Below are 24,454 nucleotides of genomic sequence, written 5' to 3' on the forward strand. Positions count from 1 at the left end.
CCGGCTGCAGGGAGAGAAGCAGAAAGGTCAGTGGGGCTGCAAAGGCCTTCGGGGTTTCGCGGGTACGTTGAGGGTGTCCTTAGGCTGCTTGCGATTCTAGCAGCGCCCGGACAAATGGGCTGCGATACTCACCGGTACCTTCTGGGGCAGTGCTGCAACACGGGGCTCGGCATCCAGAACCCACCTCTGGTTGCGACTTATTCTGTTCCTGCTCCTGCCGCTTGCACGCGCTGCGGTTCCTGCAGCTCCTGGGATTCTCTGTGAGATGCTGCTTTACTGCACGATTCCCTTCTGCCCCGACAGAGCACAGGAGGCCCGTTGTGCTGAGAACAAAAGCCGCTCCAAGCGGAAACGCTGCGAGGTCTGGGGAGAGGATCCCAAGCAGGACGACTGGAGAAGGGCGGGTGACTGGCCTGTTGGAATGAGAAACATTGGGAACACGTGTTGGTTTAGCGCTGTCATTCAGGTAAGCTCTTGGCAGAGCTCCTCTGGGACTGCTGCTGCCTTGGCGTCCGGTGCTTATCGGGGCACAGTCAAACCACATCATCTCTGTGAGGTGCTCGTCGTTTGCCGGTGAGCCAGTGCGACCGTGCTCACGCTTAGCCATTTTTTTCAAAACTGCAAGTATCCCATACTCAATTTAATAGAGAGGCAAAAGCGTTCCCACCTGCAGCCCTCTCTGCTTTGTGGGGCGAGCACGGTATCGGGGAGGGTTCTGAGTTTTCATTTTCCGATTTGAGAAATGGATCAGGCCTTAGCCTGCGACCCTAAAATACTTCTGCTTCTATTTGATATAAGGGAGATCTTCTCTGGATGTACTCAAAAAGAGCAGTTAGTCCTCGTGTAACAGAGATAGGGATCAATATAATCTGTATGTACCTCTGCAACTGCCTTTTGGTGCCGTGATGTCCAAATGCCGGATGACAGAAGCTAGCCTGGCAGAGGGAACTGATAATTCAGTTTTACTGCAGTGATTATTGGCTCAATACACACTGTATCAGATTGCAGGTAATGGAATACAGTGTCCTGCATGTTTGATCTAATAAGCAACTAGGCAGGGAGTATTATTCACGATAACCCCAGCAAGCATAGGAGAGACGGGACGCATTTGGCTCGTGTAACCACTTTACATCAGCAGCAGATAAATGCTAATCGTCCCTCTGCATCTTTGCAAGGAAATAGAATAGCTGTCGGAGTGCTCCTTTCGTGGCGGTTGTGGTTGCTCTGAGCTTCTCCTCCACTTGCCCGTGCTCTTCTCTGAAATGCTTAGATACCCCGAAGGGGCAGGATGTGATTTGAGGCCTTCAGCAGGCTGTAAGGGGAGACCAGGGCACGGCTGTGCTGCCCACCCCGTGGCTGCTCCCTTGAGTGCTCGCTCAGGAGCAGGGACCATGGGGAGGTGGCTGCGAGCACCGCGGCCACTGCGTGCCCACGAGGAGCAGGCTGCTGGGGCCATAGGCGTTCACGCAGCCCCCATGCCCGCCACTCTCTACCTCTGCTTTCCCTGCAGTCCCTTTTCCAGTTACCGCAGTTTCGGAGGCTGGTCCTTGGCTACTCCGTCCCGCAGAGCGTGCTGGAGACTTGTCGCAGTCGCACGGTGAGTTGGCAGTGGCTCGTGCTGCACAGGGCCCCTCCACGCAGGGCTTCTTGGAAGGGGCCACCCGAGGCCCTGGCACCTTTAGCTGTCTTGCTGCTTTGAAGTCAAATGTGAGAAATATTTCTAAGAGACAGATTTGCTGTAGAAAAAGTTGAGTGCCTCACTGAAAGCTTCAATTTAGAATGCAGCTTTTATAGACTTGCCCTAAGATTGTTTTTGTTTGTTTGTTTGTTTTTCTCCACAATGCAGGGAAAAAGAAATATTGCATTCATGCAAGAACTTCAGTGTCTGTTTGCTTTGATGCTGGGGACACGTCGTAAGTTTGTAGACCCGTCTGCAGCCCTGGAGCTCTTGAGGGATGCCTTTAAATCTACCGAAGAGCAGCAGGTAAGACCAGATTGTAAAGCCTTTCGCTGCCTTCGGAGCAGCGCTTACGGGCCCGCTGATCCGCTTGGTGCTGCTGTCACACTCAAAGCAGAGCTGCTTGTGCCTGCTAATTAGACAGGCTATGTGGCATCCTCCCGCAGGGCCATGCACGTAGCCGGGGAGGTTCCCCAGTAGTTCTCTGGCTTCCCGGTGAGCGGAGCGCTCGTGCCGGGGCTGAGCAGAGATCGCAGCGCTGCAGGCTGCCGTTGGCTCGCACGAGGAGGCGCAGCCGGCCTCTGCTCCGGCGCCTCCCCGAGACGCGAGGGCACGAAAACGCTGTCACGTCTGCGCGCGTGTTTGACTGCAGCTTGTGTCTCTCGCAGCAAGATGTGAGCGAGTTCACACACAAGCTGCTGGACTGGCTGGAGGACGCGTTCCAGCTGGCCGTGAATGCCAGGTGGGTGCTTGCGCGCTCGGCCCTCCGACCTGGCACCGAGCGCAGATTTCAGATGTGATGGTTTGATGAACGGGGGAGATGTAAGGTTAAAAAACAAAAGCTTTTAAAGCTATTTACAATTCAATAGAGCTGCTGGAAAATGGCACGAGAAAGCGGTCAGCCGATAAAATGAAAGGGTCATAAAATGTACGCTCGGATATAGTAGATGTTAGCTTAGAAAACCAGTCACCTGAAGTGGAAATATAAAATCTTCTTAAATACGTTCCTTTCTTTAAAGATCCCTCCTTTAGAGCTCCTTCTCAGAAGGCAGCGTTTTAACTTTTCCTTGCCAGTGCAAGTGGTAGAATGCAATTGTGAGTATGGAAACGGAGCAGTATTTTGTGCTGATAGAAAAGTTTATTCTTCCTTGCAGGAAGACTCCCGAGCAAAGGCTTAAAGCTTGAGCTAGGACTTTTTAAGAGCCTATAGCTGTAAGTGAAGCAAATACCTGGATTTTCTCTTTCCTTCTTTTTTGCAACAGCAACCCTGGGGATAAATCTGAAAATCCAATGGTGCAACTGTTCTATGGGACGTTCTTGACTGAGGGCGTCCACGAGGGTGAGTTGAAGACTTGGTAGTTTCACTGTTGATCTCCTCTGAGTGTTTTAATTTATAGCAATGGTGATGCATGACTTTTATGTTGCACATTCTTGGTGAAATTGCCTGGTTCTGCAGTGGTAAAGTGAGCTTACAAATAGTCACCTTTATAAAATTGTTTTTAACTTTTTTTCTGCCATGAAGTGCCTTTAGTGAGAAAATTTCAAACTTTTGCCTGTGCTCATCTGCTTGAGGGTTTGTTTATAGAGAGGTTGGTTTTGATAGATATCTCTGCTGAGACCCATATGGAAGTCATTTCTTAGAAGCAGTGTGTCAAAGCTGCTGTTTGTAGCAAGCTCCTGAGTTATTCTTTGCTGTTGTTGCTTTAAGTTGCTTCGTGGGGTTTTGTTTTGTTTTGTGTTTTCCTTACTCAGGCAATACTTTCTCCAAGATTGAAACCTTTGGCCAGTATCCCCTTCAGGTAAATGGCTATCGGAACTTGGACGAGTGCTTGGAAGGCGCCATGGTCGAGGGCGAGATGGAGGAGGAGACAGACGCCCGGTCGGTGCAATATGGGCAGGAGGTGGGTGCTGCGTTTGGGCACAAAGCTGCCTTGTAGAGCTGCGTTGTCCCGTGCAAGCACTTTGAGGAGTTTGCTTTACATTAAAAAGCTCAACCTCTGCCTGTGATGCAAGTGTGACAAAGTCTCTCTCTCTCTGTTGATGCCTACCTGTGCCTGAGTAGGGGGAGAACCACTGCCTCCATATTTTCGGAGGGTAAAAGTGCAGTGCTTTATGGTAGGCCATTTGGAATTTGCTTCTTTCTCCCTATTACAGTGCGTGTTCCCTTTCTTCTCATTTTCACTCTTCTGCCTGTGCTGATTTTTTTTTTTTTCTCTAGTTTATTTTTTTTTAATTCTTCGAATCACCAATCAATCAAGCTACTTGGCTGTTGCACGGTGGAGAGAGAAGATGTGCTCTGACATTGCGTGTTCTGTGTGTGCCAGAGCAGTTAGTGCACAGAAAGTTTGGGAAGTAATAACCAGAAATTGCCAAGGTACCTGGCACAGAGGGCGCAGGGGAAGGAATTTCCCTTTGCTCTGAACATTTGAGAAGGGAGATGTTGTGCTCATGAGCCCTGTCTGCCTCTGGCCTCAGCTGTCTCCGTGGGGTTTTGCTAGGTCCTGCACAAGCCTGCCTAGATGCCACTAAAGCTCATTCTGCAGCGCTTGATGTAGCCTGGAGCAAGGGCGTAGGGAGCCGCTCGGGTGGACTCTGTCCCATCCAACCTGTGTCTGGGTTTCTGTGAATTTCGGTGAGCTCCTTAGTGAGAGACAAGGGACAACATCCCAGTCTCTGGGCCAGGTTGTAATTGTTATGTGGCGGCACAGGTAGGAGGAAGTGTCTATCTAGGAAGTGTCATTGCAAAGAGCTGCACATCTTTATTTCGCTTCCTAAGATGTGGTGGCTAGAGGGCCATGTGGTAGTTGGTGTGGACAATAAGGTGCATTTTATCTCTGGAGGGCACAGGGGGTGCGTGGCAGCTCGGGGCGGCAGTGGCACTCGTTGGCGCCGGTGCTTCTCCTGTATAACAGGGCTGTGAAACCTTCCTTTGCCTTGTCTGTGCTCTCCTGTCCTGAACACGGGGCAGCTTCCCAAAGCGCTCTGCTCGCTGGCCACGTCCTCCTCCAGTGCTGGAAATCGTCACCTCGGTTGCACAGATTGTACGTCTGGAAACAGGCTCTTGCGCTTGGGTGCAGGGCAGGGTTATTGCAGCAGGACATTCGTGTGGCTCGTGCAAAGGGGAGGCCTGAGTGTCCCGCAGGGAATGTGCTCTGGGAGCTGCCACGCTAAGGTGGCCAAAGGAGACCAGGAATTGTGAAGCAGGAGGACAGAGCAAGCCCAGCTGCCGCGGGGAGCTTTCCTTTCAGCTCAGCTCTTGGAAACAGGGCTGGACACGCAAAGCCAAGCGCCTGTCCAGGTGCCCGAGCTGGGCAGCATGAGAGAGGGTGAGGAACGAGGTGCTGGTTGAGCACCTCTGGTTGACTGCTCATCACTGCATGAGAGCCGCGTTGGGAAATAGCTGCCTCAGAGGTGTTTGTACAGTGCGTGCAAATTTTGTAAAATCAAGTCCCAGGGTGCTAATAATCCATCAGGCTGGATGCACCAGGCAATGGAAATTAATTTTCTGTAAGCTATCATGAGGCCTCTTGATAGTAACATTCTGAAATGGAAATGGAAATTTCAATCTCATAAAATCTGTCTTTTGGACTAGCTGCTCCATAAGCAAAATCTCTGTGAAGTCAGAGCTTACCGACAGGCGTGCTTAGGATCGGTCTAAGATAGGGCAGGTGGCAATGCCCGTCAAAGCCGTCCCCCCAGGGCAATTTGTGCTTCTCCGGCAGCGCTGGTTCACAAAGCTGCCCCCGGTGCTCACCTTCGAGCTCTCCCGATTTGAGTTCAACCAGTCCCTGGGACAGCCCGAGAAAATCCACACCCGCCTCGAGTTTCCCCGCACGATCTACATGGACAGGTGAGTCGCTTTCTCTCGCGGTGAGCTGCAGCTGATGCCTTATTTCAGGGAAGGCAGGGAAGAAATCCTTCTTGGAGAGGAGGGAAGGGCTTGAAAATATTTATGACACGTGGGAGATGGTCAAGGTACGCAATGCTCACGTGAAGGGGCTCTGTGATTTGTGTAGGTACCTCTACAGCAGTAAAGAGCTTATTTGTGTGAAAAGAGAAGAAATCAAGAGATTAAAGGAGAAACTAATGGTTCTACAGCAAAAGCTGGAGAAGTAAGTGTTCGCCTATTTCTGTTCTGACACTGCGGGGAATTCTGTGACCCCTTCCTTTTAAATGAGCATTTAAGTAAAATAAAAACTGGCAGAAGAAGGAGAAAATACAGAAATATTCAAAAGCCAGCCCTGGTCATAGGGCTGGTGGCAGGAGGCCTCTGTTGCTCCGCTTTCATCAGCCGTGTCGGAATATCCCAGATAAAGGCCACACGTCCCATGTAAAAGCATTGACACCCATTTAACAAATGGGTGATCGAGAAATTATATGTATATATATGTATAGTGTGTGGCCGGATGCTGAAACTGTAGCTTTGTGAGCGCTCGGCGGGGGAAGTCACGCTCAGATCATCCCAGAGGATTTCTCTGGGATGCTGCGGTGTTCAAAGCAATGGCTATAAAAGGACAGGAATATTATCCATCAGCTCTCCATAAATGCGTCCCTGACCATGCCACAAGCTAAGGGATGTTCTCCTCTTTGCGTTGCTGTTTCCTCACGGTTAACAGGGTGGTCGTGCTCCGTCACTCACCGCCCCGCGGGGCTTGTGCGTCTGTTTTACCCGAGGTACCTGAGATACGGCTCGGGGCCGGCGCGCTGCCCGCTCCCGGACATGCTGCAGGCCGTGCTCGAATTCGTCGCCACCAAGGCCACTGCTGCCGCCTCTGCGCCCCGGGGCGCTCGGACACCCGTCCTGCCCGCCCAGGGCGAGCCTCACCTCTTGGAGAGCCCTTCGCAGCAGCACAGGTTGGGCAACGGCAATGCAGAGCACTTGCAGGAGAACGTTCCCCTGGCAGCAGGGGCGGGCGCCGTGCCGCGGGGAGCCCGTCCTGCGCCCGTGTCCCCGCGCCAGCCCCAGCGCTTCCCGCGCTCCTTCGGTCCGCGGGGCCAGCGCTTTCTTTCATCGGCCGTGGCACTGCTGCTATTGCGAATGGCCGCAAGTCTGCCCTTCCTGGTGGCCTTACGTTCTTGCGTGAAGCCGAGTAAATAAATTAATGCTTCAATAGTAACGGAAGGAATTTTTACAGTGTTGCATTGCGGATGGGATCTGTGTTTTGTGAGCACAGATGCAGAGTTGAGTTTGAATCCTGTCTTGTCTTACATTTTGGATTGATCTGCTGAAGAGGAAGTACATTTTTATTAGCTTGTGCTCTTTACATATTGTGCAATCTTGTGCAAGGGGAAATGGTGCTCTGCCTCTTCAGTAGTTTTTATTTGATTTATTCTCTTCTCAAAGGAGAAACACTGAATAATCTGCCCCTTACTATGGGCTTTTGCTTCATAGTGTCCTGGAGGCAAAGAGCACTAGGGGAACAGAAGACTTTTTGGCCAATTCTTCCCGGCAAGACCAGCTGGGTACGTCGCTCCAGCCTTCCGATGCCCCTGCACAAATGCCCGGCTGCCCGGCTCCTCCCGTGGTTTCCGAGGAAGAGGTGGACCTTGTTAGGACGTGTCTGCAGCGCTGGAGAAGCGAGATCCAGCAGGACATGCAAGGTTGGCCAGAAATGTGTCTGTAGCCATTTGCTGGTGCTTGCTAGCCTAAGGTCTGCTGTTGTGCTGCTGCAGTTGGGTGCCTGCTGAACTGCCCCGAAGGGCTCCTGCCTATGTAAAACTGACTGCTCCGGGTGTTTCGGGCTTTGCGGCGCCTGCAGTGGGCCGGAGCCTGCCGTGACATTGTCTTGTGTGTCTTGCACGTCTGGTGCTCACGGTGTTTGAGAAGAGCCGTGACTGCCCTCCCTGAATTCATGCACACCTCCCCTACCTCGGGCATGAAAGGCACCGCAATAGGCTGACTAGCTGTGAATTTTTATGTATCTTATTTGTCAGTATTATTTTAATGTATTTCTCTTTCTCGCAACGTTCTTGGCAGATTTGAAAGCTTCTATTGCCAGAATCAACCTCTCCATCGAGCAAATGTACTGTGACCCTCTCCTCCAGCAGGTAAGAAATGCAGCTTCGAAAGGGAGACGTTGAACTGATCCCGCCGGCCACGTGGATGCGGTGCAAGACAAATGTTTGTGTGCAAGGAGAGGAACAAAGCGCTACAGGTCTTGCCAAAGTGGGGGGGACAAATTTGTTTTTAATCAGCCTCCAGCCCTCCAGGGAGTGGAAGACTGAATGTCTTGAGAATGATGGTCTCGCCCTCGCCCTTGCTGTGAACTGGCTGTGATGCTCTCGGGGTCATCAATTCTCTGAGAGAAATGCTTCCATCTCTTGCGTTCAGCCCATTTCCAAACTCCCGCAGAGCTCAGGAGGTTAATAAATAAGTGCTTTTTCCAGAAACATTTAAAGCCTGAACTGTCCGTACTTGCAAAGAAATCCGTTCAGTCAGGCTCTAAGACCTTTACTGGCGCACTGTTGTTAATTCTTTTTCAATGACCTCAAATGTTTTCTGTTAGGAACTGTCAGCTTAGCTTCCCTCAGGAAACTCTTAATCTTACAAAGAAGAGAAAAGTTTCTTTAAAAAGATGTTACTTTTTCTCCTAACGTGGTCCCCCATCTCTCACGAGCACCCTCTGAGCTCCGGGTGTGCAATGTGCTCTGCTGTATGGGAGGGCCTCGGTTTCCCTGGTCGTGCCTCTCGGCTGCACGATGGCCCCGTCAGGCTGAGCAGACAGCAGAGCGACCCAGGAGAAGGCAGGTCTTGCACGGTGGGATAGTCACTCTGTGAATGAGCAGCAGGGCCACGGCCGGGAATGCGGCTTCAGCTTTTCTGCAGAGGTTGGACACCCGTGTTGCCCGCAAGCAAGCCTGCCAAAGGCACCTGTGTGGCTTTGCAGGTTCCCTACCGTTTGCACGCCGTCCTGGTGCACGAGGGGCAAGCCAACGCCGGCCACTACTGGGCCTACGTCTACGACCAGCCGCGGAAAAGCTGGCTCAAGTACAACGACATCTCGGTGACAGAGTCCTCGTGGGAAGAGCTGCAGCGAGACTCCTTTGGAGGCCTGAGGAATGCCAGTGCCTACTGCCTCATGTACATAAGCGAGAAGGTGTCCCGCCTTGCGGCAGGTATCGAACTCGTGGCTGTGGGTTAGTAGCTGTGCCCTATTTAGACTGTTGTGTGGACCATGATGTCCCCACGGCCCCGCGTGAGCTTCCCCGTGGCCCAGAACGGTCCCTCCTCTGTGGAGGAGGAGATGCTGGGAGCCGCGGGAGCGCCCGTATATTTCCGCGTGTCCCAGTGCTGTGTTCCTTCCAGAGGAGGGTGCTGAGTCCGAGCCTGAGGAGGAAGTGGAGGCCCTGCCGCCGGAGCTGAAGCGCTACATTGAGGAGGACAACTGGCGGCTCGAGCAGGAGGCAGAGGAGTGGGAAGAGGAGCAGTCCTGCAAGATGGTGCCGATGGAGCCCTCGCCCGCCTTGGAACCACGGGAACTCTCCTCGGAATCGGGCCCCGGTGGCTCTGCCGCGCACTTCGCACACGCTGCTGACACCGGTAACACCTTCCCGCTCCGCAGTAGCGCTGCTTTGCCGCTGGGCACCCGCTCCTGGGTATCTGGGAGAAACCGGTAAAGACGTGGCAAAGCAGGTTGGTGGGGGCTGCCTCCTGCCAAAAGGAAAAGCTCTTCAGCTGCTTGCGTGTGCGTTTACCCCTAAGCTTGTCGCTGAGTGTGAGGAAATGGTGTTTTCACCATTATACCTAATTATAAGGAGCCGGTAGCCAAGCCGCCAGTGAGTGAAACGTGGGCATCGAGCAGCACGTGCTGAGGTGCCGCTGGCTCCAGCGGGGCAGTCGCACCTTGCAGGGCCGGGCAGCGCGTGCCCTGTGCCTGGAAGGGCTTTGCGAGCCCTGCTGGGCCAGGCTGCATCCAGCCCTGGGATGAGGTTGGCAGTAACTCGTGTAAATCGGTGCAGGAACGGGTGCTACCGCGCACCTTGGAGCAAGGAGAGCCGAGCGCGCTCAGGGCAGGCACTGCGCGCCCAAGTGTGCGATTTGCAGGGCCTGGGTAGCCAGCTTATTGCAGAGCAGCCCCTCTGAGCTTAGAGCCGTGGTCTATGTCACCTTGTAAAAGGATGGGACAGCTGCAGGTGGGAAGAAAGGCATATTTTGTTTAAGGCCGTGCTTCCCGAGGACACGTGCTGGGATGGGACTGCTCCATCCCGTTTAGCGCCCTGCGAGGCCAGGCTCTGGGCAGAGCCGGGGCGGGCTGCCAGCGGGGATGCTGAGGGTTTGGGGAGGCCGTTCCCGGGAGGAGGTGCTGCCGAGGGCCCGAGCCCTGGGTGGAAGGCGGCTGCTCTGAGCCCTCGCGCCCGTGTTTGCTGAGCGCTGCCTCCTGTGTCCCGCAGAGGCGCCGGGCGCACGCTCGCTGCCCTCCGAGCACGCGCTCATGGCCAAGGAGCAGACGGCGCAGGCCATCGCCAACACGGCGGACGCCTACGCGAGGAGCGGCGTGGAGGCCGCGCTCTGCGAGGTGAGGCCCGCGCCGCCCGGCGCCCGACCCGCTCCCACACGCGCCCTCCTGCGCTCGGCCACCTCCGCTCGGCCCGCTTGCCCTTTCCTCTCTTTGGCTCCGGGTTTTCTTACTGTTTCTTCTCTCTGCTGCGCAGCCGAAGGAGGTAGAGCCCGCGGAGGCCCCTCATCCGGGAGCACCGGCCCTCCCGGTTGAGGCAGACGCACCGCAGGAGGCTCGAGGCACAGAGTCTGCTGGCCAGAGCAGCTCCCAGGTCTCCGAGGTGGAAATCCCCAGCGTGGGGAAGATCCTTGTTAGGGCTGATGCGGATGGATATAATGAGGAGGTACAGAACGCAGCGCAGGAGCTGCTTGCCGCCTGTCATTAACCTCTAACGCTGCAGCTAGTTGCCTTTGAGCTTCTCTAACGCTGGGAAAGGTAGTAACCTCTTTCTTGAAATCCTGCTCTTTTCTAAATATGTTTTCCCTCTGCAGAGCTCAAGAAGACTAGAGCAAATCCTCCAGCAATTTCATCTCTAAGTGCCACCAGAAAAGCGGCTCTCAGAGCACTTAATCATTACATCTGCCCATTGTTGCTCTAAGCCTTTAAGGTCTGCCATAGCTGTACCAAAACTGCTCTGAGGTGCATGTCTCTATTTAGAAGGCTCTCTTGTTTTCAGTTAGAGCCCTGTGCGAAGGAGGCAGTGTTAAGAGTTAGAGTATCCTAGGTCAGGAGTGCTCGAACGGGAACGTCCGCCCCCTCGAATACCCGAGCGTTGGCTCCCGAGTCGCTCAGCTGAGTCTTTTCCACAGATGCCCTTGCACTTCTTGCACTTACAGAGCTGTTGAGCTCGCTCCCCGCTGAGGACGTTCAACACTTGCATGGCGTTAGTGCCAGGAGCTGCTCTGCTGGGGGCAGTGCTCTCTGTGTCCTGCCTTCCAGGCCTGAGCGGGGCACGCAGGGCACGTGCTTAGTGTGTTGTGTGCTCTCACCGATTGCGTTTGCACACTCACGGCTTGCAACGACCCGTTTGAGACAAACCGCATGGAAAAAGTGCCTGTGGTGGGTGGGATAAGGAGTGCGGACATCTCGGCTCCGGCTTCTTGCGCCTGTACTCGTACCGTTTCCTTGAAACGTTCTCCTCGGACCTTTCTCTTCCCTTTCCTTCACCATGCTTCCCGCTCTTCTTCTGCCTGTCACTGTCTGCTCGTTCTCGTGTGCGTGGTGCTGCCCTCGCGGAAGGTGATGCTGACCCCAGCCATGCAGGGGGTGATCCTCGCTATTGCCAAAGCCCGCCCGACCTTTGATCGCGACGGCTCTGAAGCCGGGCTCGTTAAGGTATCTCCCCTGTTAAGGTATCTCCTCGCTAACTCCAGCGCTCGGAAGGTCTGGGAAATGCCAGGAAGGGAAGAGCGGGGGCTCCACCGACGGGTCGCCAATGCGAAGGGAGCGTTTCACGCCGCTCCTCCTTTTGCTAACGCCTTTGGTGGCCCACGTGCTGTTCTGTTAATGGAATGAGATAGCCCTAGGTTTTAAGCGCTTTTTGGAGGTTGCAAGAGCTTCCCTCCTCTCGGAAGGAAGACCGGTCACCTTTGGCTTCCTTTTCCCCATCTATAGTGGATTTTTGTGACCGTGGCGCGTGCAGGAGGATGCCGGAAGGAAGGGCCCTGTGCAGCGGGCCCTTTCCGGAGGGCACGGGGCCGGCGGCAGCCCCGGGCTGAGGCCAGCGGAGCGGGGAGGCCGCAGCGCGTGTCCCTCTCTGCCAGGCCTTCCATGAGGAGTACTCCAGGCTCTACCTGCTCGCCAAGGAGGCGCCCACCCCTCAGCACGACGCCCGCCTGCAGCACGTGCTCGTTTACTTCCTGCAGAACGACGCTCCCAAGCAGGTCGTGGAGCGGACCCTCCTTGAGCAGTTTGCAGACAAAAACCTCAGCTACGACGAGAGGTTTGTGCTCGGCGTGGCAGCAGGCGGCTTGGCTCCCGCGGTGCCGGGGTTCTCACTCTGCCCTCTGTGCTGGCGCTGAGCAGGTCAATCAGCATCATGAAGGTGGCCCGAGCCAAGCTGCGAGAAATCGGCCCTGACGACGTGGATATGGAGGAGTACAAGGTAGGGGAGCGGCCGTGCCCTGCTTGGGGTCGCCAAGAGCCGATGCGCCCTGGCATCGAGGAGGATCTGGCGGCGCATGTTGCGGGTGCAGCTGACGCTCCGCTTCCCTCTTGTTCCCCTACAGAGATGGCACGAGGACTACAGTCTGTTTCGGAAGGTCTCTGTTTACCTGCTTACAGGGCTGGAGCTCTACCAGAATGGAAAGTAGGTTGATTTTAATTGGATGCTTGGGTAAGATTAGCTCCAGCCTGGAAGTGGAAGCTACTTTGGCGGTACTTACTGCTTCTGACCTGTGCTGGTCGCTCTTGGATCCAAGAGGTGCCGTCGTCTTGCCTTGCTAATAGCCTTCTCGGGCCCGCAGGGCTGACCTCGTTCCACCGTTCCAATATTATGCTGAGTTACTAGCTCGGCGCCTGACCCCGATTCTTCGGGTTTCCCACTAATCTCTCCCTTGGTAGAGCTGAGTCTCTCCTTTCCCACGGATGAGTTTGCAGGAATGCTTGCCATCGCTTTGGCTGCTCCCTGGACTTTGCCAATTAAAAGGCAACTGTCCGAGGCGTGAAGCCCTCCTTCCTTCAGACATTGGTGTTTGCCCCTTCCCGTGGTTTTGAAACCATGTGTTACATACACAGTGCATTTGATATGCAACAGTGGCATTGTAGGGAAGATTTTATGAAACCCCTTTTTCCGTGCAGAAGGAGACTTGCCTTTTAGAGCTGGTTCACGGACTGGAGCAGAACTTGTCTCCCGAGGTGGCTCTCGGCGGCGGGCGGGCAGAGTGACAAGAGGCCGGGCAGGGTGTGCTGCCGTTTCTCGGAGATGAGCTCGTCCCTGCCGCTTGTTTGCCTTTGGCAGCCTCGAGAAGCTCAGCCCTGCACTTGTTTTCTTAAGTGCTTTCTCACCAGGTCTTTTCTCAAATGGAAATATGGAAAGGAACTGAAAATATTGTTCCGTGCCCCTCTGCGGGCGTCCTCCCAAAGCGCAAGGTTGTGGCACCAGGACAGAGCACAGTTGGCGCTCGCGTCCTGGCTAAGCTGTGCTCAAGCGTTGCTTTCAAAAGGGCTTCCGAGGCTGCTGGGCTGCCACGCCGGGGAAATGGATTGTGTGGTGATTTGATGTAGAGCAAGGTTAGATAATGCTTTGGAGGGGAGGGGAGCTTTGTCTGTGAGGCTCGATGCCGAGAGCTGCATTGGGACGGGGTTGCCGCGATTCCCGAGCTGAGAGGCCCTGCCATGGACCCGCGGACACTCGTCCCACAGGTACCAGGAGGCGCTGAGCTACCTGGTGTATGCCTACCAAAGCAACGGCGCGCTGCTGCTGCAGGGGCCCCGGCGCGGCGTGAGCCAGCCCCTCATCGCCCTCTTCAGAAGGAAGTGCCTCCTGGTGCGTACCCGCGTGCCCCCAGGGCTACGGGCTGTCTCCCTCCCGGCAACAGGTGATGCGTGCCCTTTTCCCTAGGGGCAAAACCAGTGCCAAACGTGGGATTTGTCCCTGGTTGATGCCCTGTGCTTGCCAAGACCCTCCTGACTATGTGTCTCGTGCGCTTACCGGGGTTCTGCTCCTTACTGAGGGCTAGCGGCAGAGCGTGCCCATCTGATGAAGGAACGGGGGCCATAGCCTGGGGGGAATCCACGTAGAGGCAGACCCGTGCATTGGCATCCAAACCCCACAACTGTTCATAGGCCTGTACGGTGTTGCCCCGGCCCGTTAGGAGCTGCCGCCTCTGCCTGGACTCCTCAGGCTGAAGGCTGGTTCGTGAGCCCGGCTGGTTGTGCCCGGCCGGCGGGCGCCTCTGCGGGACTAGCTGCTCCCCCGGAGTCCTGGCTTGCCCGGTAACCGCCCGTCCTCGTGTCCCTCCCCGCGCAGAAGCTGAACGAGGTGGCGGCGTCGCTGTTTGTGAGCGGCGAAGAGGCTCGCGTGGCGGAGGGCGTCAGCATCCTCAACGAGCTCATCATCCCCTGCATGCACCTCATCATCAACAACGACATCTCCAAGGACGACCTGGATGCCGTCGAGGTCATGCGGAACCGCTGGTGCTCCTACCTGGGGCGCGAGGACATGGACGGTAAGGAGCAGCTGCTGCCCGCGCGTCCCTGTGCGGCTCTTCCCCGGGGTCCCCGCAGGGCACCCTCACGCTGAGGCAGGCAGGAGCTGAGGGAGCCTTTGGGACACTTCTTTGCGTTCCCAGCATGGGCACTGCCTCCTGCTTGGCTGCTTGTGCTCGGGGCTGCCAGAGGCAAAGCCTGTTCGCATCGTCAGTTATGTTGCAGAAGAATTTAGCTGCTGTTTGCTCTAGAGCTGCAGGAGGATTCCTGCTCGCTGAGATGTGCGCAAGCATTTTAAAAGCCGGCGTCCTCTGGGCGTGTCGTGCCTCTGTTTTGTTGCACTTGACTGAGTCCCCCGTAGATGGCAGGTGAAGGCGGTGCACGGCACTGCAAGCGCGCGACTCTCTTCAGGCAGGCAGAGCAAGTTTGCTAAGTTTTCGAGCACAATGAAAATACCTTCTTTTTGAAGCAGTGCTAGCAAAGAAAAATGTTAAGAAGTGTTAGAGCCGAGTTGCTGATCGGCAGTGGAGGCCGGAGGTGGGGGAGGCCGTGGCGAGCGCTCACGGTTCCCTAGGGGCCAGGGCAGCGGGTGAGCGCGAGCGTGCCGCTGCGTGCACGTTAGCGGCCGTGGGAGCCTCCTGCCCGGGAGCAGCCGCGTGCGGTGGCCCCGGAGCGTCACCACGGTCCGTGGGGAGGTGCCCCTCTGAGCCCCGCTCTGCCCTCCGCCAGCCGCGCTGCAGCTGAAGCTGGGCGAGCTGCTGCCGCGGCTCCTCGACTGCTCGGCCGAGGTGATGGTGCTCAAGGAGCCGCCGACGATCCGGCCCAACTCGCCGTACGACCTGTGCAGCCGCTTCGCCGCCGTCATGGAGTCCATCCCCGGCGCCGCCGCGGTGGCCGTCACGTAGAGGCGCGCGGAGCCTCCCTGGGCAGCGCCCGGCGCGGCGCCTCCTCACCCCTCATGTGCTCTGTATATATGAAGGAATAAAAAACGGTGTTGCACTTTTAAAGGAGATGTCGTGTGATAAAGTCGGGACCACGGCCCCCTGCGCTGGGACAGCACAGTGAAGTACCCAGCAGTGCCCTCTGCCTTGGCCCCCCACCAGCCTCAGTGCTGCGGCCCCTGGTCCTGCACCAAAACCCCAGGGCCGCCAGCAGAGCAAAGCCCCGAGGGGCTGTTCCCTGTTACCCATCTGCCCAGCGCATTTAGGTCCTCCTAATGCAGAGAGGAGTCATCGAAGGGCAGCGGTTGGGACGGGGCTGAGTCACGAGCACGGGGGCGGAGGGGACCGAGGGCGCACGGGGCTCCGGTGCCGCCAATGCGCTCGCCCCTCGCTCTGCCCCCGGCCGAGGAGCCTCCGCGGGCTCGAGCGAGGTGACAGCGAACGGCGGCGGGGCCCGGAGCCAGGGCCGAGCTCTCCAGCTCGTCTGCGGCTCAGTTGTGCCACAGTGACGGCTTACCCGTGAAAGCAAATATACCCCGAGGAAACTGCCCTGCTGGATGCGAGAACTCGCTGCTTCCTGCCCTTGGGGGCATCGCTAATGCTGGATTGGCCAGGAGGGCAACTGCACAGCTAGATTCAGCCCTTAGCTCCTTCCCTTCCCATCCCTCCGTGAAAGCTGCCTCTGTCTGACTTTTGTGGCAGCTCCAAGTAGTGTTTGAGCTACCACAGTTGCTTCAAGCAAATCTTTGGAGTTAGTGCGGGGGGGATCATTTCTGTTGGGACTGTGCACCTTTTACAGGAGTGCAATAAAAGCATTTGATCTATTTTGTAGCTCCTTTGGTTTTTTTTTTGTAGATGTCGCTCTATTTTTACTACTCTGTTCTGAGATTGAGGCAGATATTCTGCGCGTCGAGGAACTGCGGGGTCCTGAGCAGAGCGAGGGCTGGAGCTCTGCTCGTCCTTGCTCTCGGGGGAAGGCAGCGCAGCCCGTGGTAGCTCGGGGAGGTCCATGGTGCTGCCAGGCAGCCCGTGGGGACTTGGATGTTCTTCAAGGTAAAAATAGGTGGCCAGGCAGCTGTGTTTGTTCCTCGGAGCCCGTAAGGTGCCAGCCCATCACAGAGTGGTGTCCAGGAAGCCTTCGGGGGAAGCGCTGGGAGCTCTAACGTTTCCAGCCGGATCTTGCCCTGCTCGTGGCTGCGACACAGCCGGCTGCCTTTCATCCCGGCTGGCTTTATGGATACTTGTGACTTGTCCACTTTGCAGCGGGCGCTCCCTTGGTTGCTTGTGCTCCCGCGGAGGCCGGTGGTGTGGAGACAGGGTTAGGCCATTCTGCAGCTCCTGTGCAGGTTTTCCTGCTGCTGCTCGGGGTGAAGGGGCACCCCTAAAGGTTCCCTCGGCCTCGCTCCGTGTTCGCTGCAGGACACACAATTCCCGCCTCTCTGATTTCTCTGCGTTTCTTTCTTTCCTGTTGCTGCTCTGGGGCCTGATGGCAACATATGAAAGCGGTCAGCATTGGGAAGAGGTCGTCGCTCCCCTACTCACCCCTACTGCGCAGTGACTGGGAATTCCCAGGTGAGCTCCCGCACTCTCCAAACAGTGCTCCGAGCCCTCCTCCTGTGCAGGAAGCCAGGATGTGGTTTGAGAAGGGTTCTTGGGTTAGGAGGATGCAGTTACCCGCACAGCCGCGGGGCGCTGCCTTTCCCTGTTCCCGTAAGTTGCTGCCAGCAGAGCCGCCAGCCCTGCTCGCAGAGAGCAGACGAATGAGGATTTGGGAGGCTCGACGGTTGGGCCAGGCCTGCAGGGAGGCATGTGCGGAGGCTGGGAACCTTTGCTCACCATCCGCTCGTCACCCATCTGCCCTCCCGCAATGTCCCAAGGGGCTGGGTCACAAGTTCTGGCCGCAGCCGCGTCCTGGCGCTTGGCGGGTTTCTGAGGCCTTCAGAGGGCAGCTCCACGTTTGGATAAATCTTTGCAAAGCACGTTCCCCGGCCAAGAATGCTACCCTTCTGGCCCCTCTCTTTTGCCTTGTCTGCCGCTCGCAGCGAAGGACGTGGCACGAAGGAGCAGCGCGGGGCGCCCGTCTCGCCCCTGCCGCGGGGCTGGCGGAGGGCAGGCGAGCAGCGCCGAGCCCGGCCCGGCCGCCGCGCCGCTCTGCGCCGCCTTGTGCGAAACCGGGGCTGCAGAACCAGTCCCGAGCGGCAGCCCCTGAGAGCAGCCTGCGCCTTCCTGCCGCGCGCTGCCCTGCCTCGCCTCGCCTCGCCGCAGAGCTCCTGGGTCCGCGCTGTGACCGAGCGTGGGCCCGGACTGTCCGTGCGGCGGGGACCTCCGGCGGGGCCCGTGTGTGGGGGCTGCTGCTCCCAGCGCAGAGCCGGCACACGCAGCATGTTCCCTATGTCTGGGAGCGATCTCCCTCTTCCTCTCCCTGCCTACCTCTTTTTCCACTCTTCAGCGTAGCCCCCGAGCAAAGTGCAAGTTACAAAACGTGAGTTTTTAGAGAAAAGTGAACTTTGATTCCCGAAGGAATGCTGCTTTTGGATGGGGGCTTCCTTCATTTTGATCATGGGACCGTGGCTTTGGCAGCAAAGAGATTAGAAGCGCCGTAAAGGGAGCTCTCGTCCTCCCGCGGCCAGGAGAGCGAGCGTCTCGTCCCGGGAAAGCCGCGTGGCGGCAGGGGCAGCGCCCGCGGGCAGGGAGCCGCGGCCAGGCCTGCCCCGCGCCAGGCGCCCACGGCGGCCGCGCACGCCTGGGGCCGCGCTCGCCAGGACGCTCCCCGCCGCTTTTATGACTTTCTCATGTCCGCGATGAGCGCATTGCGCAGGTGACCGGGATGTTGCCACAGGCTTAGTGCCTTCGGAGCGCACCTTTTTCTGTCTCGACTGTTTCCTTCCCCTGACCTCGCTCTTTTTAGGTTTGCATCTTTTCTAAGCTTTTCTAGAGGAACAAAAGCAATCTTCAGAATGCACTGTTGTTCCTTAAGGTGCAAACATTGTATCCTGCCTCATGCCACACATTGCATCAATGCAACGACATTTTCAGAGCACAAATACACACTGCTGACAACAGAAATAATTTATTCCAAACACATCAAGATGAAGTGGACATTCAAGGAACGAGCTGTTTAGTTTGGACGCGGATGTTACAACAGTTACATTCCTGACTATTGCACATTTCAGGGGAAATGCTCACGTAGGGCAATCAAGGAGGGACTACACTGCAAATACAACAGAAACACAAAGTGCTCTTCACTGCTCTCCGCTTGGCAGAAGACTGGAGCGCGCAGGGCGCTGCAGCGCGCGCTGCTGCCCGGGGCTGTGCGGGAGGAGGGAACGCGCAGACATCCAGGCGGGAGAGGAGTCCACAGCCCGTATCAGCACCAGGCAAGTCCCGCGCGGTGTGGAGCGCGGGCCGGGGGGCTGCGCTGCGCGGCGAGCCTCAGATGACGAGGTCGGCGTGCTTGGGGTGCGCGGGGTGGCCCCACGGCGCCTGCGCGGGCAGAGCGCGCTCCGCGGCCGCGCGCGCCGGGGCCCTCTCGGTCCTTCGGGGGCAGGCGGTGCAGAGAAGGAGCAACCCACCTGCGGCGAGGAAGAAGCCGGCGAACCAGCCCAGGAACGTCGCCTCGCCAAACTCCCACCGCGGCACGATGTCGGGAATGCTCTCGTCCCAGAACTCGAGCACCGTGTTGTAGGCGACCCAGGAGACCGGGACGAGGGTCAGGACCCCGGACGTGCCAAACGCTGCTCCTCCGCACAGCAGCAGCCGTTTCTTCACCGCAGCTTTCTCCTCGCACGTTCTCCAGCAGTCCAGCCCCAGAGCAGAGAGGATGGCCGCGAGGAAGCCCAGCCCGTTGGAGAGGCACATGAGGACCCGCGCTGCCCGCAGCTCGGGCGGCAGCGCCAGGAAGGACTCGTGGGCTTTGCACTCCATGGCGCCTTCCTCCTGGATGATGCAGACCTGCCAGAGCCCCATGTTCCAGATCTCCAGCTCATTCAAGTCCAGGTTGAGGTTCTTCCAGAGCGGCACAAACGTCGTGACGCAGGACGAGACCCAGCCGAAGAGCGCGAGGAGCAGCGCGGCCACCTGCGCCGCGGTGCTGCAGCTCCAAGCCATGCCGGTGCTGTGCCTGCGGCCGCCCGAGATAAGCGTCGGCGCGCGGCGCCTTCTGCTATTAACGCTTGTGCAGCTGCGTCCTGCACGCGGGACGCGCGCCGGGCGAGCGGCTGCCGCACGAGCACTGCGCTCTGTGCCTCGCTTTCGTGGGAGGCCGGGGGCAGCCCGCGCTTATAGCTCTGATCCCTGGGTGTGGCCTCGATCATTTTCATGTCTCGTCGCCTTTGCTGCCTTTCAAGGAGAGTGCGCCTGGCCAGGCAGGAAAAACTGGGTGCAGCAGCACCGAGCTCCGCTCCGCATCGGTGACGGCAGCACCAGGGCCGTGCTCGCGCCCCTCTGCCTTCGCAGCTGCCAGGAGCAGGTGCTGCGGGTGCCGCGGGGCCAGGGCTAGGGCTAGCGGGTCCTCTTTGCCCCAGCTCCTCCCTTGGCGCTCACGACACGGGGACAGGTTTGCCATGGGCACACAGCCCACAGCCCAAGGGCCGCACTCGCCCCACTGCGCACAGCAGGGCGAAGGGGAAGCTTGCAGGTCCTGCAGGCCCCGGCAGCCCCGCGGCGAGAGCCTTGCCGGGAATGCGCCGCCATGCGCACGCAGCCCCGGCCGGCAGCTGCTGCGGGAGCACGCAGGAGCAGCAGCCTTTCCGGCCCCCTTCATCTCGTCCCGCAAGCGGCTGCGCCCCGAGGGCACCCGGTGCTGCAAGCACTGCTGCCTGCGGCACCGGGTGCCACGGGGAGGTCACAGCGAGCAGCTACGGGACAGTGAGAGCACTCTGCTCCTCTGGCCAGCGGCCGCAACCACAGCTGACCTGGGTGCGGTGCCTGCTCCAGAGCTTGTTACTCCTGGCACGCTGGGGTTGCCCCCTACCAGCAGGCTCTGTTCTGCTCCCTGCCCGCGTATTCGCAGCAGGCAGAGCGGGGCTTGTGCAGGGCGAAGCGGGCGGCCCCGAGGAGCTCGACCGCCCTCCCTGCTCAGCCCTGCCCGTGGCGATGTCTCCTTGCACGCGCCGTGAGCGCAGCCGTGGCGCCCGGTTTGGAGCAGGGCGGCCCGGGAAGGGTCCCTGCTGCTCAGAAGGGCGGACGGGCAGACCCTGGGAATAACGTCTGTGCGGCGCCCGTCGCTCATCGGTGCCGTGCGTCCCTGGAAGGAGCTTTGCCACTGTCTGTCCTCAGGGCGCTGCTGCCCGGGCTGGGCCCTCTCTGCGGGACCCCAGCACGTGGGGGTGCACTAGGATGTGCACTCAGGAAGCACGTGCCAGTCATCACTGAAGGAAATACCTGTTCCAAGAAAAGGATGGGGGGAGGCAGAGATAGAGCACGTTATCAGGTGGATCCTGCCTTTCCCTTTGCGCTGCCTTCCATCTGTCCCGCGGTGCCCAGGCAGGCGAAGGGGACACGCTGGGGAGCTTGCAGAGTTTCATTTTCGTGGGAGATTAGTGCCTAATCTCTCCTCCTCTGCGGCCTCCATCTCACAAAGGACGCGGGGGGACAGGGCGGGCACTGCCGGGTGCTGCAGCATGGGCGCTCAGGGTGCCGCCTTGCGCGGTGAATGTGCAGCCCTGTTCCCAAGTTCGGGCTTGGCACCGGCGCCGGCCCGTGCGTGTGGCTGCCACAGGAAACCCCTCGCGCTGCCTTCGCGCCCGCCCCTCCGTGGCTCCATCGCGACGATGGAGCTGCTGCAGCTGGAACGGTGATGGATGATTTCCTGGAACGGGACCCGGGCAAAAGAGGGGAGGTCGTTCAGGGAAGAACAGCGGCATTAGGACCTGTTTGCTTTAGCTGCAGGCACTTTTATCTCTTGGGTACACATCCTGCTTGGTGCCGCTTGGCAGCGACCGAGGGCTGTTCTGCTGCTGCATCTTCTCCAGGTGTCCTGCAGCACCAAATGTCGCTGCTCTCCTTGCGGCGAGAGCGTTGCCCGTGCAGGCAGAAAGCAGGACGTGGGCCTGGCTCCAGCTCCCTGGAGCTGCCAGCAGCGCTGCACGTGGCCCGCAGGGTCCAGAGCTGTGCAAGCCCGTCCTTTGCGAGGCTTCATCGCTCTGTGCCCTCCAACCGCACTGCCCTTGTGTGCAGCTTGTCCGCAGCCCCGCGGCTGTCCCCGTAGTCAAAGGGTCCCCAAAAGAGGGGGTCAGGCTGCTCGCGCCAGTCCTGAACTCTGACTGCCACTTTGGGGAGACTTAATTGTGCTGTATTAGTAACCTCGAGCCGTTTAAGGCTCTGGCTAAGCAGTTATTTATAGCTTTTGTGCTACCTTCGCTATTTTTAACCCTCCTGCTGCAGAGAAGCCAGGTTAAATATAACCCGGATTGGACTTCGACAGAGGCGCCGCGAGACCTTGAGCAACGCAAGCACCTGGATGAGGGGGCTGTTTTCCAGCCTCCGCAGCTGATCCTGCCCTAAAGCCGGATGGGGAGCGGGGCACGTCACGGCAAGCAGGGAAATCCTCAGCTCCGTCGCAGAGGTTCCCGGCAGAGCCGGGAAATCCCTGTGTGCGTCCCCACGGCTGCGGTGCCAGCTGCTGCTGCTCGTGCCTGTCACCGGCCTTGGGGCTGCGGGGCCACGCGGCTACGCAGGGAGGATTGAGACGACACAGGGGCACTGTCCTCGGCACCATCTCCCCTGCAGCACCCGCTGTGCCCCACGCCTGCCCCACAGCACGCGGGGCCGCGGGGCCTGCCCAGCTCACCCGTGGCCGCAGCCGGGGTGCAGGGGCCGCTCGGGAGCCCCGCGTGGGGCCGGAGCTGCCAGCAGCGCCGCTGCTGCCCGTGCGCCTCGTGCCACTGGAGCGAGAGGCGCCCGGCGGCGGCTGCACCGCCGGCCCGCACAGCGGCTCGCGGGGCTGCCCGGCCCGTGCGCTCCCTGCCCGAGCCTTCCTGATTAAATCATCTTGAGGTAATGCAGCCTGTCATTGAGACAGATTAACGGATGACCTTCTTCTTGCAGAGCAGGATTGGAGGTTGTGCCAAGCTGCCCTGGCCGCACATAAGCCCCGCGGCGCCGCCCGGCAGGGGATTTGCCGGCAGAGCTGATGGGAAGATGCCCGTGGGTGCCCGGGGCTGCGCTGGGGCCGCCCGCGGGCGCCCGTAGCGGCCCGGAGAGGAGCCCGGCGGCGGCCGCCGTGCCCGGGGATGAGGTAGGTGCCCGCGCAGGGGCAGTGCGGGTCGTGGCCGTGCACGTGCTCCGCACACGGGCTCCGGGACCTGAGCTGGCGGTGCTGGGGAGCTTTCCCCTGGGGAATAATCAATACTCAAAGCAGGATGGAGAGGCCAAGGCCAGCCCTGCACAGGTAGCTCTTGGGAGGCCCGGGTGGTGCTTGGGAACTGGCAGCCAGGGCTCCGCAGCCCCCTCGCCACGGGCAGCGCCTTCCTGCTCCCGTGGGTGCCCTGGAGCTCGGGGAACGCGATCCTTGCAGCGCTTTCCTCCGGGGATTAGTCCCGGACAGCAGCGCTGCCAGGCGGGAGCGCCGGGAGGCAGCGGGCACGGGGCAGCCTTCCCGTCCGTGCCGCAGCCTTCCTGGAGCCGGCAGCCCCGAGGGTGTGGCCGCCACACAGGGAAGAGCCCGTGGGGCCGGCGCTGCTCCGCACGTGGGTGATTTCCCCCAGGGCCGCAGCTCCCACCGGCCTGGCCGGAGCACCCGGCGGCGCCAGGGCTGCCCAGGCAACAGCTGCCCCCAGTGCTCCGGCAGGACCGCCGCCTCCCTGTGCATTAAAGGAAATCTCAAAGCAGAGGAGTGTGGGCTTTCCAGAAATACTGCTGCCTTTATAAAGTGTCTGGCCCCAGACCTCCTGCAGCTTTCTTTGTGGCACTTACACTCCTGCTCAAGCCCATAGGCTCTTCTCTTGCAGCTTTTCCTGTTAGGAAAAGGAGAGTTTTGCCCCCTCCCACCACCCGCACACAGGAGAGCCAGATGTCGGCTCGGAGCTGGCCGCCAGTGCCCTCAGGAAGGCAGTAATTAAGGCAGATAATTATTTGTGAGACAGAGCACTGCCCCAAAAGATTATTGCGGATGACTAGTGGTCATGGCCCAAGCCTGGGGAGGCCGAGAGAGCCGGGCTCGGCGTGGGGACAGCAATGGCGGGACGAGGTGACGGTGGCCGCGTCGCACTTCCCGAGGCCCTTCGGTCCCCATGGAGCTGGGATTCACTGCATCACAGGGTGAAACACCATTAAGCCGGGAGGCGTTTGGGCAGGCTGAGCTCCCGTGGGCGGCGAGCAGCAGCCACACGCTCGGAAGCTCTGCGCTGGGCGGGCGCAGCGGTGGTCGGGCTGCACGGCGGTGCCCCCGCGCAGCAGCCCCGCGGCTGCGGTGCCGGGAAGCAGCGGGCGGCACCGCGCACTGTTACGTAATTGGCTTTGCCATCTGGCGCCTCCCGTGCCCGGGCTTCCCTCTCCGCTTAATGGAGCTGAAAGCAGCGTCGCCTTCTCGGGCGCTCCCTGCACATGGTGCTCAGGCTCCCCTGAGGTCAGGGGCCGAGTGAGCGCTTGGGGGCTGCCTTCCATCAATGAAACCCTACCCAAGGAGAAATGAAGTGAAGAGCAGGCGCTGCCGGCAGTGAGGGCTGTCCCTGTGAGCACCCCGCCAAAGCGCCGGGCCCGTCCGCAGGGGATGTACAGAGCGCTTCCCCAGTCCCCGCGGCAGCCCCCGGGCCGCGTCTCAGCCCCGCACAGAGCCGCTTTTGGGTGAATGCAGCGAGCAGTCCCTGTGCACCGGGCACTCTGCGAGCTCCGGGGTCCAGGGTACGGCCACCTGCCTCGCACCACGGATGCCGCTTCCTCACCACCACCGAGCCGGAAAATCCTGCTCCGCTTCCCCGGGGAACTTGTGGGGCGCTCTCTTTCACAACAGCCTTTCCCTGCCGCTCAGTTTCTGCTGTCAGGAGGAGAAAGCAGCTCAATTAACGTAAAGTATTAGTGCCCGCGGGGCCGACACCGCCGGGGCGGGAGCTCCGCGGGCCCCGTGCACCGCTTGGTGCACTGTGCGGCTGCGTGCAGGGCAGCTCTTGTGCTGCTGCCCGCGGCCGCGTGCCAGTGACGCACTCTGTGCCCCGCGCGCAGGTGGCCGGGCCGGCCGGGGCGGCGGGCGC

The 24,454-nt window shown here is 59.1% G+C and overlaps 3 protein-coding genes across 3 annotated transcripts in view; 2 read left to right on the forward strand and 1 right to left on the reverse strand.

Moving 5' to 3' along the window:
• On the forward strand, window positions 1-15,303 carry USP28 (ubiquitin specific peptidase 28). Its single transcript, XM_026040317.1, has 23 exons — window positions 1-26; window positions 304-466; window positions 1,511-1,597; window positions 1,847-1,984; window positions 2,347-2,420; window positions 2,941-3,017; window positions 3,431-3,579; window positions 5,401-5,528; window positions 5,695-5,790; window positions 6,353-6,532; window positions 7,071-7,279; window positions 7,656-7,726; window positions 8,566-8,794; window positions 8,985-9,218; window positions 10,070-10,194; window positions 10,331-10,519; window positions 11,416-11,511; window positions 11,940-12,118; window positions 12,202-12,280; window positions 12,405-12,484; window positions 13,540-13,663; window positions 14,147-14,345; window positions 15,055-15,303. Exons 2-23 carry the CDS (start codon window positions 422-424, stop codon window positions 15,228-15,230), a joined length of 2,964 nt encoding a protein of 987 aa, XP_025896102.1. The 5' UTR covers window positions 1-26; window positions 304-421; the 3' UTR covers window positions 15,231-15,303.
• A 3,395-nt stretch (window positions 15,304-18,698) lies between these two features.
• CLDN25 (claudin 25) lies at window positions 18,699-19,565 on the reverse strand. Its single transcript, XM_026040301.1, has one exon. The coding sequence runs from the start codon at window positions 19,371-19,373 to the stop codon at window positions 18,699-18,701; it is 675 nt and encodes a 224-aa protein (XP_025896086.1). The 5' UTR covers window positions 19,374-19,565.
• A 1,472-nt stretch (window positions 19,566-21,037) lies between these two features.
• Window positions 21,038-24,454, forward strand: part of LOC112948100 (G protein-activated inward rectifier potassium channel 4-like) — a 7,028-nt gene continuing 3,611 nt past the window's right edge. The window contains exon 1 of the mRNA XM_026040302.1: window positions 21,038-21,060. Coding sequence (XP_025896087.1) covers window positions 21,038-21,060 — 23 coding nt within the window. The remainder of the gene's footprint in view (window positions 21,061-24,454) is intronic.

Source organism: Nothoprocta perdicaria, unplaced genomic scaffold (genome assembly GCF_003342845.1).
Source record: "Nothoprocta perdicaria isolate Ctin4 unplaced genomic scaffold, notPer1 scaffold_252, whole genome shotgun sequence".
Lineage (NCBI taxonomy): Eukaryota > Metazoa > Chordata > Aves > Tinamiformes > Tinamidae > Nothoprocta > Nothoprocta perdicaria.

What these genes read in the sequence shown, in the direction of transcription:
- USP28 (XM_026040317.1), top strand. Translation starts at nt 422, where the DNA reads ATGAGAAACATTGGGAACACGTGTTGGTTTAGCGCTGTCATTCAG. An exon ending in AATCTACCGAAGAGCAGCAG is followed by an intron (nt 1,985 to 2,346) that starts GTAAGACCAGAT and finishes TGTCTCTCGCAG; the next exon opens with CAAGATGTGAGCGAGTTCAC. An exon ending in GGGGCGCGAGGACATGGACG is followed by an intron (nt 14,346 to 15,054) that starts GTAAGGAGCAGC and finishes GCCCTCCGCCAG; the next exon opens with CCGCGCTGCAGCTGAAGCTG.
- CLDN25 (XM_026040301.1), bottom strand. Translation starts at nt 19,373, where the DNA reads ATGGCTTGGAGCTGCAGCACCGCGGCGCAGGTGGCCGCGCTGCTCCTC.